Here is a 16,429-nt window from a genome sequence, read left to right as displayed (position 1 = left end):
AAACATCACAAATTGAACCCAGTGCAGTAATTAATATGATAGGAAAACAGACCATCACTATTTGCTCAAAATGCAAATACAAAGATACCATCTACTTGGCACAATCTACTTTGGTCAATATTTTCCATAGAGATCCCATTGCCTAATTTAAACGAAGAACGCATGACCCACATTTAAATGAAGAACAATTATTTATTGAATTTTGATGGTCCAAGTGGCTGGTTATTATCATATAGCAGCACCACCTAAAAGCATCATATAGCAGCAGCAGGAGCTAATAGCAACTCATCATACAGCAGTAGCAGTCTGCAATTCATCATATACCAGCAGCAGCTCATAGCAATTCATCATATAGCAGCAATAGGAGCAGCTCATAGCAATTCATCATATAGCAGCAGTAGGAGCAGCTCATAGCAGTTCATCATATAGCAGCAGCAGGAGCAGCTTGTAGCAACTCATCATATAGCAGCAGCAGCAGCTCATAGCAATTCATCATATAGCAGCAGCAGCTCATAGCAACTCATCATACAGCAGTAGCAACTCATAGCAATTCATCATATAGCAGCAGCAGGAGCAGCTCATAGCAATGCATCATATAGCAGCAGCAGAAGCAACTCATAGCAATTCATCGTATAGTGGATCAGAATGAAAATTTGACAAAAAATCAGAGGAGATCCTCACCTTGTTGGATGAGCTCATCCTTCAACAGCACCTCAAGGCCATGGCCTGGGAGGAGGGGAGGGGGAACAAGGTGCCTTCTGCCGTAGTGTGGCATCAGCCGTAGTTGTGCAGCGCCCGCCGGAGTAGTGTGTTGGACGAACCACAGTGGAGCAGCTGCTGGAGACCATGAGAATGAGGGGCGGCGCCAGAGGGAGGAGCAGCCAGGAGATTTGCCCCTACCCGCCGGGCATGTAGCCTAGCTGGACATAGCATCGTCGAGGACCAGGCCAGATGGGACCATTAGCGACGGCTCGCTGGAGGAATCCTAGTGCTGCAGGTAGGGGATCGAGGTAGAGGGAAATGTGAGAGGAGATGCAAGCGGGCAGGGCAATGAATGCTTGCGTGTTTGTTTTTACTTGAGGGTCAGGTGTGACACGGGCATCAACAGTTGCATTTTGAGTGTAATATAGGCAGACAACAGAGTCATTTCACTATTCCCCTTCCCTTCAATTTTTAGTGAGGTTCTACCCGAAACACTCCCCTCCAAAGCGAAATTAGTTAAGCCCAAGCCCATAACTCAAAAATGACTTCTTTACATCTTTTATGGCTTATTTTAACAATATACCCTGAAAAGGCAGAATCGAACTGGCCCTTAACCTGCAATTCAATTGTGCGTGCAATGACGAATCACTCCTGCCTGCTATCTGTACATTTAGGCATCATCATACATGGCATAACCTAATACATGTGCATTCCATTGTAGAATCTGGAATATGCAATGTTTATGTTAGTTCATATGTTGCACATGATGTTTAAATGCCCCTTAAATCTGGTCAGTCAAGTGATGGTCTTTAAGCCTCCTTCTTTGATTCTTTTCTTGATATGTAAGATTTGCCCACACATCTGTTCAATTGCTTGTTTGCATCAGCCATCCATACCATGACTGTTTGCTTTGATTACTGGCTGTTCTTGACCTAACACTCTAACAGATCTTGTCAACGATTTAAACACTAAGGGCTGCTGTAGTGGGGCCTTGTCTAACTCATATGTGACATAAAGGTTTGGCTGTACACTACAGTAGGCTCTCTAAGAGTACCTGGAGATCCAGTTCGAAGGTATGCCTAGTTTTTACATAGTGCAGACATAGTAAATGCTCATTTCATTGTGTGCAAGTGCAAGAGATGCGGCATGTTTCATTATGTGGTGTTGTTTTGTTATAATCTCATCCTTTTGTGTTCACAGACGGGAAAGTATGCATATTTATCTTCCAAGGAGACGAGTAACTAGTTTGTGTCACCTTGCAGAGGGGGTGCAATGAAGATAAGATTGAGGATTTCCAAGTACAAGATGTTAGGAAGAAGCCTTGCAAGAGAAGTAGGAGCTGCGCTGAGCCTCTTCAACCTGCTAAGGTAAGTCACTGTATGCAACTCAACAGTTCAATTCCTTGTTTGTTTCAGGCATAGTTAATTTTCTCTTTTCAATTGCTTTATTTGTCCTCACTTAATGAGATGCCCAAATAATTATGCCTGATGTTCGGTACTTGTATCACTATTAGTTGACATAATTAAAGGCCTTACCATTTAATTACTCTACCGAAGTGTGTCTGAAGCTTTGAAGTCTATTAACCAACTATTATTGCATGAGGCTCACGATCTAGTTTATACTACGCTAATGATTGCATAGTTTTGCCTGCTGTAGTATGTTTGTATGAAACCCTCTGCTCTTCATTATACTCCCTAAGACTTTAATTGAGGTACAGAATGGCCAACTGCTTGCTTACTTATACACAACGTGTTGTCTAAATTTGTAACTTGTCTGTGTTTTCGATTGGGCCCCAACATCATGCTCCTCTGGTGAGCTAAGAGGGATTTCTGTATGCAGGCTGCACAGACTATCTTTTTTATAATTTTTAAAATATCACCTGCTTATGCTTCATGACGTGTAACATTTTTTTGTGAAAGTGACGTGTAACATTATTGTTAGTCCTGTTTTGCCATGTAGTACAAAATAGTGTCTTGTTCGCTTCACTATTGTAACTATATTTTTGCCCTAGTCATGTGTACTTACAGAAACATTTCAGGATGAAGTGACATCAACACAAAAATCTGCGAGCAGCGCGGCATGGCCGTTACAGAATGATTATGGAATGGAATTGGAATGTGCTGATGTTCTCGAGCATCAACTAGAGGTGGCAAGACAACGTGTACATGATTGTCAATGTATAATCAACAAGTTGAGACTGGACATATAGGTATTAGATGCAGGAGTCAAAAAAATAAAACAAGACACCGAGGTAACCATGAAGGAATTGGAGATTTTGCAGACTAAAATTTGTGCTATCTGAATCCGGCCAATCCTATTTTCTGAAGAGATTATAGTTCAAATGGAGTTAAGTTGATGCGCGTCCATGATGTATGAGCCGTATTTGCCCAGTGTATGTAATTTGCTATTTGTGTATGCTTTATTATCACCTGTGCCATACCATAATGCCCAGTGGGTATAATCGGCTATAATTTCTTTATTGTATAGTGTAGGATTATTCTACCTTTCTATGCCTTGATCTCTTTGTTGTATAGTGTATGCTTTTTAGAGGTGATAGTATTGAGTAGGATAATTCTTTGAATATGCTATATCGTTCAAACAGGGGCCAACTCGCCCGACGATGGGCCTTCTACGCCTCGTAGGATCCATGGGACTTCTATGTCTCGTACGATCCATGGGCCTTCTACGTCTCGCAGGATCCATGGGCCTTCTACGTCTCGCAGTGTCCATGGGTCTTCTACGTCTCACAGGATCCATGGGCCTTCTACGTCACGTAGGATCCATGGGCCGCCGACTCATTTATGGGTCTTGTACTAGCCTTTAATGGGCCATAGACGGGCCTATAATGGAAATCGTACGTTTTATGGGCTGACCATAACGGGCCGTTAATAGGCCGTATTTGGTGATGCTATGAAAATGTCCCAATAGACTAACGGACCACAAACGGGCCGACTGTAACGACGGGATGAATTTGGCCCACAAGCAGAAAATGACAGTAACGGGCCGTAAGTAACCGAATGCTGCAAATGAGCCCAAGAATAAATGGGCTCTGAGAAGGCCGAAAGATAAAATGGGCTGCAAATGGCCCAACTGAATAACGGGCCCTTAATGGGTATAAAGTGATACACTATTCATTACGGGCCAGTTTCACCACGGGCCGTTAATGGGCCTAAAGTGATACACTGTTCATTGCGGGCCAGTTCCACCATGGGCCGTTAATAGGCCAAGAGTTACATAGGGCCTCATATGGGCCGAAAGACGTTATGGGCCATACATGGGCCAGAAGTGAAAACGAGCTGGAATCATATTGCATGGCCCAGATGACACTACTGGGCCTAATTCGGATAGGGCGTAACAGGCCTTGGGTTAGCGGGTTGTAAATGGGCTATATGTGAACAGGCTGTTAACAGGCTTTCCATGGGTCGGCCCGTCACCTTTTGACCAAGTCAAACGGGCCGGCCTTTTCACAGGAATGGGCCTCTCTTGGGCCGTGCCACGTGTCGACGTATCATAGGGGCCTTCTGTCCAATGAGTGGTTGACATCTGTCCCAACAATGAGCCGACACGTGTTTCCTCCAGCCAATGATGATTTTACACGTGGAAAATCCCCATTGGTCGGGGCTGTTAACGGGTTATCGGATCCAAAACCCAACCCGATAGCTTAACGGCGTTCCGTTACGGTGGATGCCACGTGTCGGTCACCCTTGACGAAAGCACTTCTGTGACGCGCGATTTATCGTCATGGAAGTGGACACTTCCGCGATGATAATTTTGGTAATGTCATGGAACACTTCTACGACAGCACAGGTATGACTATCTTGATTCTGTCATAAATTTGTCATGGATGTACATGCATGACAAAAAACGCGACCTACTGTGACAAACACATATCATCAAGAAAGTGTATTTTTTTGTAGTGATGGGACACATCCCGTCGCCAGGTCCATCACGCTTGAGGACCTCTATCCTAGAGGGAATGCGTCCCTGGATCCACTGCCACAGGAAGATCCTGATCTTCAGAGGCAGGCGAATGTCCCAGATCAGGATAAAGGGCTCAGGGGCCAACGAGGGGGCGATGGCCGAGTATAGGGATTTAGTGGAGAAGTGGCCGGAGAATCCAGTCGCCAAGAGATGGAGTTAGTGGCGCCCTCGACATCCATGGGAGAAGGGCGATGTCCTGGAGGTGGGAGTCCCAAGCAGCCATCTCAAGGGGGCCGAAGGGACGCCGGAAAGCGAGACACCCTAAGTCAATATGGGCCGTCCAGATAGAGACACGAGGGTCTACCGCAAAGGCGAATAGATCTGGGAATCGCGCGGCCAGGGGTGAGTTGCCTACCCAAAGATCGTACCAGAACAGAGTCAAGGATCCGGAGCCAACCGAGATGGATGTGCCAATGCGGAGCACGGGTAGGAGCTGGATCACGGCCTGCCAAAACCGGGAGCCACCGGAACGCTGACAGAAAGCTAGTGGTTGGCCCCGAAGGTACTTATTCTAGATTATGGTAAGCCAGAGGCCTCCCTCCCTATTGGCGATTCTCCAGAGCCATCGGGTCAGGAGAGCAATGTTCATGCGCCGGGAGGACAAGATCCCAAGGCCACCCTGGTCTTTGGGTTTGCAAATGTCGGGCGAGCTCACCATATGGTATTTCTGCTTATCCCCCTCGCCTACCCAAAAAACCTGGATTGGTATTAGGCGATCTCCTGATGGAGCGTCTCATGGAGGCTATAGAAGCTCATGAGAAACCAGAGTAGGCTGGCAAGCGAGAAGTTGATAAGGATCACCCGGGCTGCCTTCGAGAGCCACCTCCCCTTTCAGGGCTCTACCCGGTGCTGCATCCGGGTCACTGTCAGGCGAAGATCAGCCATGGTGAGACGCGAGTCACTAATGGGAATCCCCAAGTAGGTCGTGGGGAAAGTACCCAACCGACAATTGAGCTGGTCGGCCATAGCCTGGGCCTCCTATGGGGGGGGGGGTACCCAAGAGTCATCACTTCACTATCACTGAAGTTGATTGTGAGCCCCGACATCTGTTGGAGCAAAGGAGGAGGAACTTCAGGTTGGCAATGTCTGACGTAGAGCCCTCCACCATTATTATGGTAGCGTCTGCATATTGTAGGAGGGATACCCTTCCCCCTCCTACCAGGTGAGGGACTACGCCGTGAATATGGTCAGCGGCTTTGGGTTCTTGGAGTAATCCCTTCGAGAGCAATGTTCATACTAAGTGCTTAGACTCAATATGTCTAATCCCTACTCTATTGTTTTGTCTCAAATAAGTGGTTTGGAGCTCTGGTATTTACTGGAATTTTGTTCAGGCGACTTGCATCGTGATACATACATGCATACATCAGGTATGCTGTTTTGTGTAGGATTTTGATAGTTCTAATAGAACGAGTACATATTTCTGACTAGTACGAGAAGGACAATCAGACTATTTTAACCTTGTGATCTCCTAGATGCAGTCTACTGCAGACTGAACATCTGTAAGTTTTTCTCTCTCTATCCTAACATGTTCTTTTCTCAGTTTCTTCACCACTCACAAATGTCGGAAATGTTAAAAATCTGACATCGGATTTTTGCTAAAAATCTGATGATCAGATTTGCCATGTGAAAACAAATAAAAATGTCATGCTTGTGTATAAGGATTTGCCATATTCTACGGTGAAAATTATCATGTGGCGTAAAAAATCAACAGAAAAATTACCATGCTGAAGCATTTTCCTTAATTTACATATTTCTATAAATTTTAAAGGCTTTTCATGAATTATAGAGATCTTAGAGCAATTAAGTGAATATATGATCATTTCACACAAATTAGAGCATTGTGCCTGAATTTTAGAGCATCTTCCTGAATTTAACTTATTAAATTGCATTTATGCTGAATTTATATATAGCTTTTCATTTATTATATATATGTTCAAGCAAGCACAAACTAGTGCACTTGCCCTGCCCTAGCAATAACAACACCCTCTCAGACTCCTGCAGCAGCAATAACACATCTCAAACGCTTCATCTCCAGTGCCTGCCTGCACAAGCTAACAAGTTTAAACCTCCTAAAGAAAATTTTGCAAATGTTGATGTTGTACCATCTTCAGTTCCAAATCAACATCTGCTATCAGAGAGAGAGAGAGAGAGAGGACGAGGGCAAAAAAGGGGAAGCACTGCATCTTCAGTGCCAACCTATTCCTGTTTCACATGTTCTTCTTGTTGTCTAAGATGAAATTGTCCTTTTTATGTTGCAAATGTTGTCAAACATCTATGAAAATGCCAGGAATATTTGTTGTTATGTTGCTATGAAAATGCCAGGAATATTTTTGCTATATGTACAACATTATCATCTCCCTTCTCTCATATCTGCCCCAATATCAGCAATCTCTTCATTCTTCTCTTTCAGTTGATCTTGCGGAGCAACAACAAGCTCTTTCTTCCTGTATGTTCTTGAGAGCGAGTCACATTTTCGTCAGAACGCAGCCCCTAAACTTCATTGCATAAACCACCAAATAGATCACTAATAAACATCGTCGCGTCCAATCATGTCATTCAACATACCCAGACCCACCGGTATGTTCATTTGGCTGAACAGAAATCAATCAGAATGGACGAGGAGAAAAAAATAGCAACCCAGAAGATTGTAACATGTCTGCATTTTTGGCCTCAACGGTCGCAAGGTTCAAATTAGACTAGGATTTTTTAAATGAAATTAGACTAGGATTTGATGGTTCAGAGTGCTAATTTGAGGGAATCAGATGTTAAGTTTCGATTTGGCTAACCTCTACAAGTTCAAGGTTTAAAATGAACCTTTCTCGCTAAAAGAAAAGCATAGGTGCAAAGCATGGCATGCACGTCCATGGCTATAGGCCAACTTCCAATGGGATGTTTCGAAAGAATCAAATGAGGATGTAATCAGTAAATGAAAAGTAAACCCACATAATACTAGGAGTAGCTCTGAGAAAATGGAAAATATGTATACTATGCTTTTAAAAAAAGAATAGCCGGTAAGCATCAATGATGTGAATTGTGTGTTGCGGTAAGCGTAGATCCAGAGCTGTTTGATCTGGGGATTTGTAGGGTGAATATAGATTTAAGGGGGAAATGACAAATGGTATGGATCATCAAGATGATTCAATGACTAAGCTATAACACGTGCGAGCGCCAGAAGATATGCAATTTTTTAGCAAAAAACATTTAGCCAGTAAATGAAACCCTTGCAGTAACGCTGGAGTAACCTGTTTGTTAGTACAAGAACGAATCAGAAAACGTTATCTACCAAACTTAACAGCATAAAAATTTTCCAACTGGATCATTGTGCTGTCATAACACAAAAATGGCATATCAGCAACAGGCACATAAACACCAAACCTTCAATCTACTGTAAAGCAACTCTATCGGCTGACTTTAGATGCATTTCCACCAAAAGGAAAAAAGATGCAACAGAGCAAAAGAAACATCTTCTCTATCGGTCGCTCATGCTTGCTTTCTTGATTGCGGTAAGGTTCCTTTTGAGAGAACTGACAGCAGATAGCATCTGCAGTTTCTCCCCATCGTGTTTCAGATTCATCTTGTTAGAAGATGCATCATCTGGATTCCCCGAAGGTAATTCCTCCACATGCGGTTCACTGTCTAATGTGCCTGCATCTGCATGCGCACCCTTCTTCCTGGCTTGTTTTCGCATGAAGGTGGCACTCCTGCACAAAACCATTCACGATAAGCGTAAATTAACACTATGGAGATCATGCAGATTATACACTAGCAAGATAGGGATATGATGATTATGGAATCTGGTGACACCTCTTATTCTGGGGATTAGTAGGATCCAATGCAAATAGATGATTCGCCAACATGGTTTGAACCTCGGGTCGTCTGTGCTAATATCGATCACATGAAGTTTGTCCTCGACACAATCCTTGCCCTTTTTGCCATTCTTACTCTTGCACTTTTTGTTGTAACCCTTTTGCACCATTGGCTGTATCCTGGTCAGCAGCAACCAAGAGCTCCAACTCTTCTTTAGTTGCTTCTGGCTCAAAATGTTCCTCTGGAAGCTTCTTGTCCTTTCCTTTCCCTTTGGTCTTCTTCACCTTCTATTGCTTGATTGGCTTAACTTCTTCATCATCCTTTTCGTCCTCAAAGAAATCATCATTTTCATGAGCACTATCTTCCTCATTATACTCATCATCATCCTTTGACGACCTCTTCCTAGCTTTCCGCTTCTCCTTCATTTTTTCTTGATGCATCTCCCAGACAGTCTTCGTCTCGCTGCTCTTTCTCTCAAGGATACATTTGCTGAGGTCCTCAAACTCCACGTTGAATGTTATTTCCATGTCCAGGTCATCAGTTTGTTCCTCATCAGATTTATCTCCTTGTAGTAAAAGAGCCAATCTTTCCTTGTTTGTTAACTTTATTTTCCCTACACCATTTGGCAGAGACTCGTCACCAAGATGGTCTACATCATCATCTGATGCACAGTCATCACTTGGTAAAAATATTCTAGGGTCATCTAACTGCAACAGAAAAAAATTGATAGGTGGTCTATGGACCTGTATGTTATTTTTATTATTTCTAGTGTTCCTTGTACCGAAGTAAATAGCATAAATCAACCACAATTTGGGCTAGGGTTCTGGAAAACTACCACTTATTCAAAATTTCCAAAAACATACCACAAAGTTGGTTTTTGATTTCAACAAACCCAACTGACCATGTGGTTTAAAATTGAACTAGTTTATGACAGGTCGGGTTTGTTCCTAAACAAACCGTTTGTTTTACTGGTTGTTGACTGTTAACTTACATCTCGGAACCACATGTAATATCTCTCTCTCTTCCTTCCTCTTCTCTTTCTTCTCTCCCTCTCATTCACTGATCTCTCTCTCTCTCTCTCTCTCTCTCTCTCTCTCTCTCTCTCTCTCTCTCTCTCTCTCTCTCTCTCAAGCCAAGGTCGGCCACATCCACGAGCATCGATGCCGACGAGCCTACATCAAGCCACCACGACCAGCCACCACCACGGTCGGTCCAGCCATGACCGTTCACCATAGCCACCAGAGCCATGGCTATTCACCAACACGCCTGGCAAAGCCAAGGCCACCGCAACCATGGCAGGCTACCACACCATGCCTGACGCACAAGGGCCTGATTGCTTTTTAAAAAAGATTAAGAGGGACCTGATTGATTTTTTAACTTACAGGGACTCGATTACTTTTTTTTAACATACAGGGGCCTGATTGCCTTTTTTTAAAATACGAAGACTTTATTGTTTTTAAAAACTTATAGGGACCCGATTGCTTTTTAAATTTTTGCAGGTACCAACATGCATGTGGGCTTCACCAATCATAATGGTCAACCTAATAGTCCAATATAGTGGTAATGACTTATGCCACATCAGACCTAACGAGTGGACCCAGTATATCATAATCGCGCTTAAAATTAACCAACACGGTCATCAGTGCAACATGGCAGTTTTATGAAATCAAAAACCAACTTTGTGGTAGGTTTTGGAAATTTTTGTAAAAGTGGTAGTTTTCGAGAATACTATCCCGAATTGTAGTAGTTTTATGTAATATTTACTCTAAATGGAATGAAAGTTTTTTCCAAAAAAAGAGTAGCAGGAAACAATTACAACCACTCATAAACTAAACCTATGAAAGTAATACCCCCTCCATTTCCTAAATATAAGTCTTCTTAGTGATTTCAGTATGAACTACATACAAAGCAAAATGAGTGAATCCATACTCTAAAATGCATCTATATACATCCGTATGTAGTTTATACTGAAATATCTAAGAAGACATATATTTAGGAACGGAGGGAGTAAAATTTACGAACTTCCCGTGATACAAAAAGCAATGTGCATCGTGAACCAACCTGTGGTTGGATGGTTAGAGAGACAGTGGTATCCCCAGCCCACCAGGGTTCAAGTTTTGGTGCTCGCATAATTCCTGGATTTATTTTAGGATTTCCGGTGATGTGCTTTCAGTGAGAGGAGACGTTCTCGCCGATGACGAGACGCCTACGGTGACTTCGTAAATTTCAAGATGATATGCCGGCTCAGTTTTTCGGAGGTGCTCATAAGGGTAAGGTGTGCGTGTATGCGTTCATAGGGGTGTGTGTATGCGTGTATGTATGAGCGTTTTGTGTCTGTACTGATGTTAAAAAAAAGAAAAAGAAATGTGCATCCCTGAAGCCTGGAGCAAACAGAGATCAGTAAGAATCAAGTGACGAGCAAACCTAGCTACACCACACACGGGGGAAAAGAAATACAGTACCAAAAACTACTGTCCCTGAAGAGACTAGGAAACATAAAATCATTACTATGAATGAGGCCATGAGGGTAGCACGTTGAGCATGACCTCTTGAATTAATTTCACTTACTCCATAATGTAATATAGGCTAAGAAACCGGCGATTATGACGTACGGCCAGAGACACGCCAGCACCCCACGTAGGACCAAAAGCGCAAACCATTTCAAGGCCACGCCAACACCCATCCTCTTCCGAAGCACTAGCTGATCCTTGGATGTCATGTACGTGAACCAAGCAACGTCAAGCAGCGTGATAGTGGTGCCTATAACCGTAAGAGTAACTGCTGCGCCAGCCGCAGGAACCAGCGTCGCGTACATGCCCAACGCAAACGCCGCAGCCAGCGTTCGGGCTGAGCTGTTGAGGAAGAAAATGGACATGACGAAGGCTTTCATGCGCATGCTGATGTCGACAGTGGTCACTCCGGCGTACATGAGGCTGATGGTGGCCATGGCGGAGCAGAGCAACGCCAGGTTGTTGGCGATAATGAATGCCTGAAGAGAGTGGCTTGTGACAAGCACCGGCATGCCGCCCTTAATATTATCGACCTTAGGGTCATCATCTGTTCGATAGCCTCCGGGTATGGTGAAAGCTACCGCAAAGGAAATCGTCACGAGTAGCGCTGACACAACGCCAATGGTCTGTGTCGAATCCGAGATCCTTTTTTCTTCCTTCTCCTCATTTAGTTCAGGGATGCGGGTTTTACTATGAACACCGTACTGAGCATCAGCATGCACTAAAAGTTTGTGGATCGAAACCCGTCGGCCCTGCAAAAAGAAAGAAAGATAGTAATTAACGTGATAGTATTCAACGACAGTCTTCTAATATATATGCAGAGAATTTGTTTCCATGTGCATAAAGGTGACAACCAGATTTGGCAACATAACTACTTCCTTTGTAAACTAATCTCTACTACTTAAAATGTAAGATTCCCATTTCACATTTCTTTCCACCACCCCTTCGTCCAACATTCCCTTTATGATAATGAATCAACTTAATTTATTTACCTTCTGAACCAATTTCACTTTAATTTACTTACCAAACTTCTGTTCAAAATATAAGGCAATTTATAGGCAGAATTTGGTAAACATTTATTTACACAATCACATTATTATGAACAGTTAAATCAAAAGCTAACACAAATATTTATATCTCGTTGTAACGCATGTTCATTGTTCTAGTAAGTGATCTAAAATGGCTTATATTAGTTTACATATTTTATATCACTTCTTATATTAGTTTACAGAGAGAATAGCATCTAGGAGAGCTAGGAGAAGAACAGTAGGCGACTTGTCCAAGGTCTCCTTTATGTGAACGTAGTGGTCACAAAGCACCACAAGTTTTTTTCTAGAGACAATAAGTGGTCTAAAATGTCTTATACTAGTTTACATATTTTATATCACTTCTTATATTAGTTTACCGAGAGAATATCATCTAGAAGAGCTAGGAGAAGAACAATAGACGACTTGTCCAAGGTCTCCTTTACGTGAACGTAGTGATCACAAAGCACCACAAGTTCTTTTTTAGAGACAAGAAAACTAAAAGGAGCGAGTAGCAATGCCCAAAGTTGCCAGGTGGTCCTTTAATTTCTACCAATGGATATGGAGGGGCTCCTCCTACCAATGGGGGTGAGATCTATAGCGGGGTAGCAATCAGTAAGACTCATTTGTTAAAGATGGAGTTTACATGAAATGTATGACTAAAGTCTTAGGATTAGGCATCTTTAGCCAAAAAATGCTATGATAAAATTAACTACATAAAATAAACTGCCTTTTATATGATTCCATTCTGAAATATATATAACTTCTTAGATTCATGCACTCCAACTTTTCTAACAACGACTATTTATATATAAAATTTATTGAAATAGTGTAACTATATTTGCTATGAATATTATTATTCTAATATAAAATTTCAATGAAATAAAATAGGCATACTATAAAGTAATGCAGGTCCCATCATTAAGGGAGTTAGATCACATACCAAACCAAAAAGGACACCTGGGGTCCGCATGCGCTGTGAAAGATCCAGTGCAGTTTCCCTCTCGTTATTTGATAAATTTAACATAACTTCCTTGTCCCACAGTAAAAAGCACACAGTTTCTAAAATTCCGGCCTCGACAGCAAGGTGCAACCCAGTGTTGCCATCATCATCCTGCATATTCATGATGGCTGCAAACATCTGCTTTTCTTGTAATAAAACCTGTAAAACAGGAGGAAATAGTTTTGCGTAGCCTTGTTTGGCAGCTACATGGAGGAAGGTCTTGCCCTCGGCATCACGTAGCTGGGCGCAGTCCGGGCAAATTTTGAGCAAGGTGCAAACTACACTGACTTGCTTTTCCTTAACCGCCTCATGTATGGGGAATGACCCCTTGTTGTCGCACTGATATGCAAGAGATTCCTCAGCGTCTAGTAGACACTTTACTGTTTCAAGAAACCCACATGAGGCTGCAAAATGTAGAGGTGTGCTCCCATTTGTTTGTTCCCCTTGTTTGCTGAGGTGATTGTTCCATTTCAGAACATTTTTTGTCATACCTACAGTTATTATAAAGTAACCCCACAAAAATGTTATAATAAAGGTAGATAGAGTGACACATGAGCTCGGTGGAGGAGCCAGGAATCAATGATTGAGGGAGCCTAATGAGTCAAACTTTTGATGACAGTGGCCAAATTGTACTAATACATGTACTTTCCCTAAATCTAAGAGGTCAAGTGTACACATTAAGCATATATATATGTGCCAACGTGGGATCATCGGGGAAGCCATATATAGCTCCTGCCGGGGCCCCCTACCTCCACCACTGCATGAGCACCAACTATTTTATGAAGAAAGTTAAGATACAAGAATATGCAAGAATATATAAGTCCAGCTATTGCTCAATGCATTACGAAACGATCATATTCCAGTCGCCATATAATTCTTTCCATGGATGTATTTGATGGTATATCAGCAGTCAACTAAAAAATTCTCCCTCGGCTCTAAATTAATTAAAGTTATGGCTTTCTCCGGAATCAAACTTACTCAAGTTTGATCAAGCCTATTGAAAAATATAATAACATCTAGAACACAAAATTAGTTCGATTAGGTTCTTTCAAAAAGAATGCTTCATACTCCACTATATATTTGATGTTGTGTAGATCTCATATTTTCCTATGGACATGCTTAAACTTGAACAAGTTTGACTTAGGACAAACCTAGAATTTTATTTCATCTAGAACCGAGGGAGTAGCAAATATATAAAGAAAGAAAGACATATATGTTTGTGTTTGGTGAACACCAACTAGCCAGAGGTTTCCAAAGTTCAAACAAAAGGTAGCAAATGCATGGAAATACAACATCCTAATGGATAAACTGCAACAAGGGAAGATAGAAATATTCATTTATATGTTCATATTTACTAATTTGAGGCTCTTTTAAGACCATTATATCAACCCATATCGTCTTACAAATATCTTAAGCATATTCAATTGATGTAATGGGCGAAAGTTGCGACTAAATAAAATTGCATGGTCATGACAAAAAGAAAAGTGCGTGCATGAAAGGGACCAACTTGACGGAGGTTTAGTGGGTCATTTCATATTTTATTTCAATGGTATATCTGATGGACACATGATTTCAAATTAATTAAAGCATAACTATACCTTGTCATGGGCAACCCGGCCCGGACAGCCTGACCCGACCCGACCTTTGCCCACAGGCCGGGCCTAGGCCTAGATTTTAAGCCCGATGGCCAGGCCGGGCCGGGCTCGGGCCTGTCATATTTGTGGTTTAAGGAAGAGGCATGGCCCGAGGCCCGATGGGCTTTTGACTGATGGGTCGGGATTGAGCCTGATTTTTAGGCCTGGCGGCCGGGCCGGGCCAGGCTTGGGCCTAGGTTTTCTGCGTCGGGCTTTGGTAGGCCCGGCCCGGTCGACGGATGGCCAGATATAAGCATAACCAGGGCAATGGTGATCTATTAACTTAATAACAACCAGACAATGAAAACATAACATTGGCGAGTTTAAAAGTCTAACAAGTTTAAACCAGATTTTACCATGCATGATGTGCTATGATGAATGATATAGTAGCATATCTAGTATAACTCACTTGTGCTCCTGAGAACGGCAACATGCAAGACGTTTTGTCCATTTGGTCCAGAGTAGGAGAGCCCGGGGTCCTGCTCATGCAGTCCCTCGGCAATATCCTCACGCCCTAACGAGACGGCCAGGTACAGTGGCGACGTGCCGCTTGCAAGAGGGAAACGAGTCAGTTCTGGATCCGCGACCCATAACTCGTGGACCATTGCCCGAACCGTCTCCTTGTCCGACAAGCGGAGGGCCGCATGGAGAGCCGTCTCCCCCTGCTCGTTCTGCTTCCTCAGTGCTGCCTTCACCCTGTCGTCGCCGCCCTCAGCTTTCGCCAGACAGATGAGATGAGTGACCATTTTCAGCATCCCAGCTCTGGCAGCGCAATGGAAGGGCGTGTCTCCCTTCTTGTTGCGTGCGTCCAGGAGGTGCTTGGCCTTGCAGTAGATGCCCCTCGCGCTCTCCAGGAACTCGTCACCGTCTCCACTGGACGCCACGACATGGAGGACGTTGTTCAGCTCCACGTCCAAGGTGATCGTCGTTGCAGAATTATCAACGACGTCGGCCTGCTCGTCATCGATGACGATGTTGATGAGGCCTCCGGGCGGGACTGCATGAACCGCCGGCGGAGTGGCGCCGGCACCGCTATTGCCCATAAGAACATTTAGCGGTGTCCAGTGGCCCTTTCGGGCGGCCATCAGCAGCTTGGGGTGCTGCTGCACCACCGCTGGTTTTGCCTCCTTGTCCTTTGGCGGCCCGGAAGGTGCTTTTCCCCCCGACTCCATTGGCGTCAACCTGACATGCTGTGTATTCTCTAGTGGTAATTGGTATAGTACGTTGTACTAAGTAGCACGATGGAGCAGTTCTCCCTCTATGTGTATATATAGTACAGTTAGCTGCAGCCTCGAAATATATAGAGACAACAAAAGTTGTTATTCGTCCACTTGGTTAGGAATCGTTCATTGTGTGTAGCAGCTTTACTCCGATCCTTTGGTTCGGTTCGAATTTGATTCTGCACAATTTGATGACACGGACTACTTGGATGCAACCACTAAGGCCGGTCTTTCTTTAACGATTTTGTGAAGATGAAGGCACCAGCCAGAGGTCCTTTATCAATCATTATTAGTACAGAATAACCTATCGGAATGGCATATTAAATACAATCGTTCTTTAATCTGCATTAGAAAATGTTCCCTTTTTTAAGTTGGAAGTGAACTTATTTTATTTATTTTAGAAAAGGAGGATATACCCCCGGCCTCTGCATCTGAACGATGCATGCAGCCATATTATTAATTATTCACAAAGACCATACAAGGTGATACATCAATAAACCGGAAGCCATCATCTTGGCAACATCGTTGCTACTCCTATCCACTTAAT

The 16,429-nt window shown here is 43.2% G+C and overlaps 1 protein-coding gene and 1 pseudogene across 2 annotated transcripts; one reads left to right on the top strand and one right to left on the bottom strand.

Annotated features, from left to right (window-relative positions):
• Positions 1 to 6,030, top strand: part of LOC119309065 — a 47,290-nt pseudogene extending 41,260 nt beyond the window's left edge.
• Positions 6,031 to 8,002: 1,972 nt separating this feature from the next.
• On the bottom strand, positions 8,003 to 15,871 carry LOC119307353 (protein ACCELERATED CELL DEATH 6-like). 2 transcript variants are annotated; one of them, XR_005149274.1, is made up of 3 exons: positions 15,072 to 15,871; positions 8,488 to 9,103; positions 8,003 to 8,384 (listed from the first exon to the last, which is right to left on the bottom strand). XR_005149274.1 is itself a non-coding variant. In XM_037583429.1 (3 exons), the coding sequence occupies exons 1-3, from the start codon at positions 15,832 to 15,834 to the stop codon at positions 11,051 to 11,053; spliced, it is 2,016 nt and encodes a 671-aa protein (XP_037439326.1). In that variant the 5' UTR covers positions 15,835 to 15,871; the 3' UTR covers positions 10,794 to 11,050. The 2 variants fall into 2 exon arrangements, 1 of the variants encoding a protein (XP_037439326.1); XM_037583429.1 differs by lacking the exons at positions 8,003 to 8,384; positions 8,488 to 9,103 and adding exons at positions 10,794 to 11,752; positions 12,969 to 13,519.
• Positions 15,872 to 16,429: the final 558 nt, after the last annotated feature.

This window comes from Triticum dicoccoides, chromosome 5B, assembly GCF_002162155.2.
Source record: "Triticum dicoccoides isolate Atlit2015 ecotype Zavitan chromosome 5B, WEW_v2.0, whole genome shotgun sequence".
NCBI lineage: Eukaryota > Viridiplantae > Streptophyta > Magnoliopsida > Poales > Poaceae > Triticum > Triticum dicoccoides.
The sequence above is the reverse complement of the archived record's forward strand: the minus strand, read 5'-3'. Positions and strand labels throughout refer to the sequence as shown.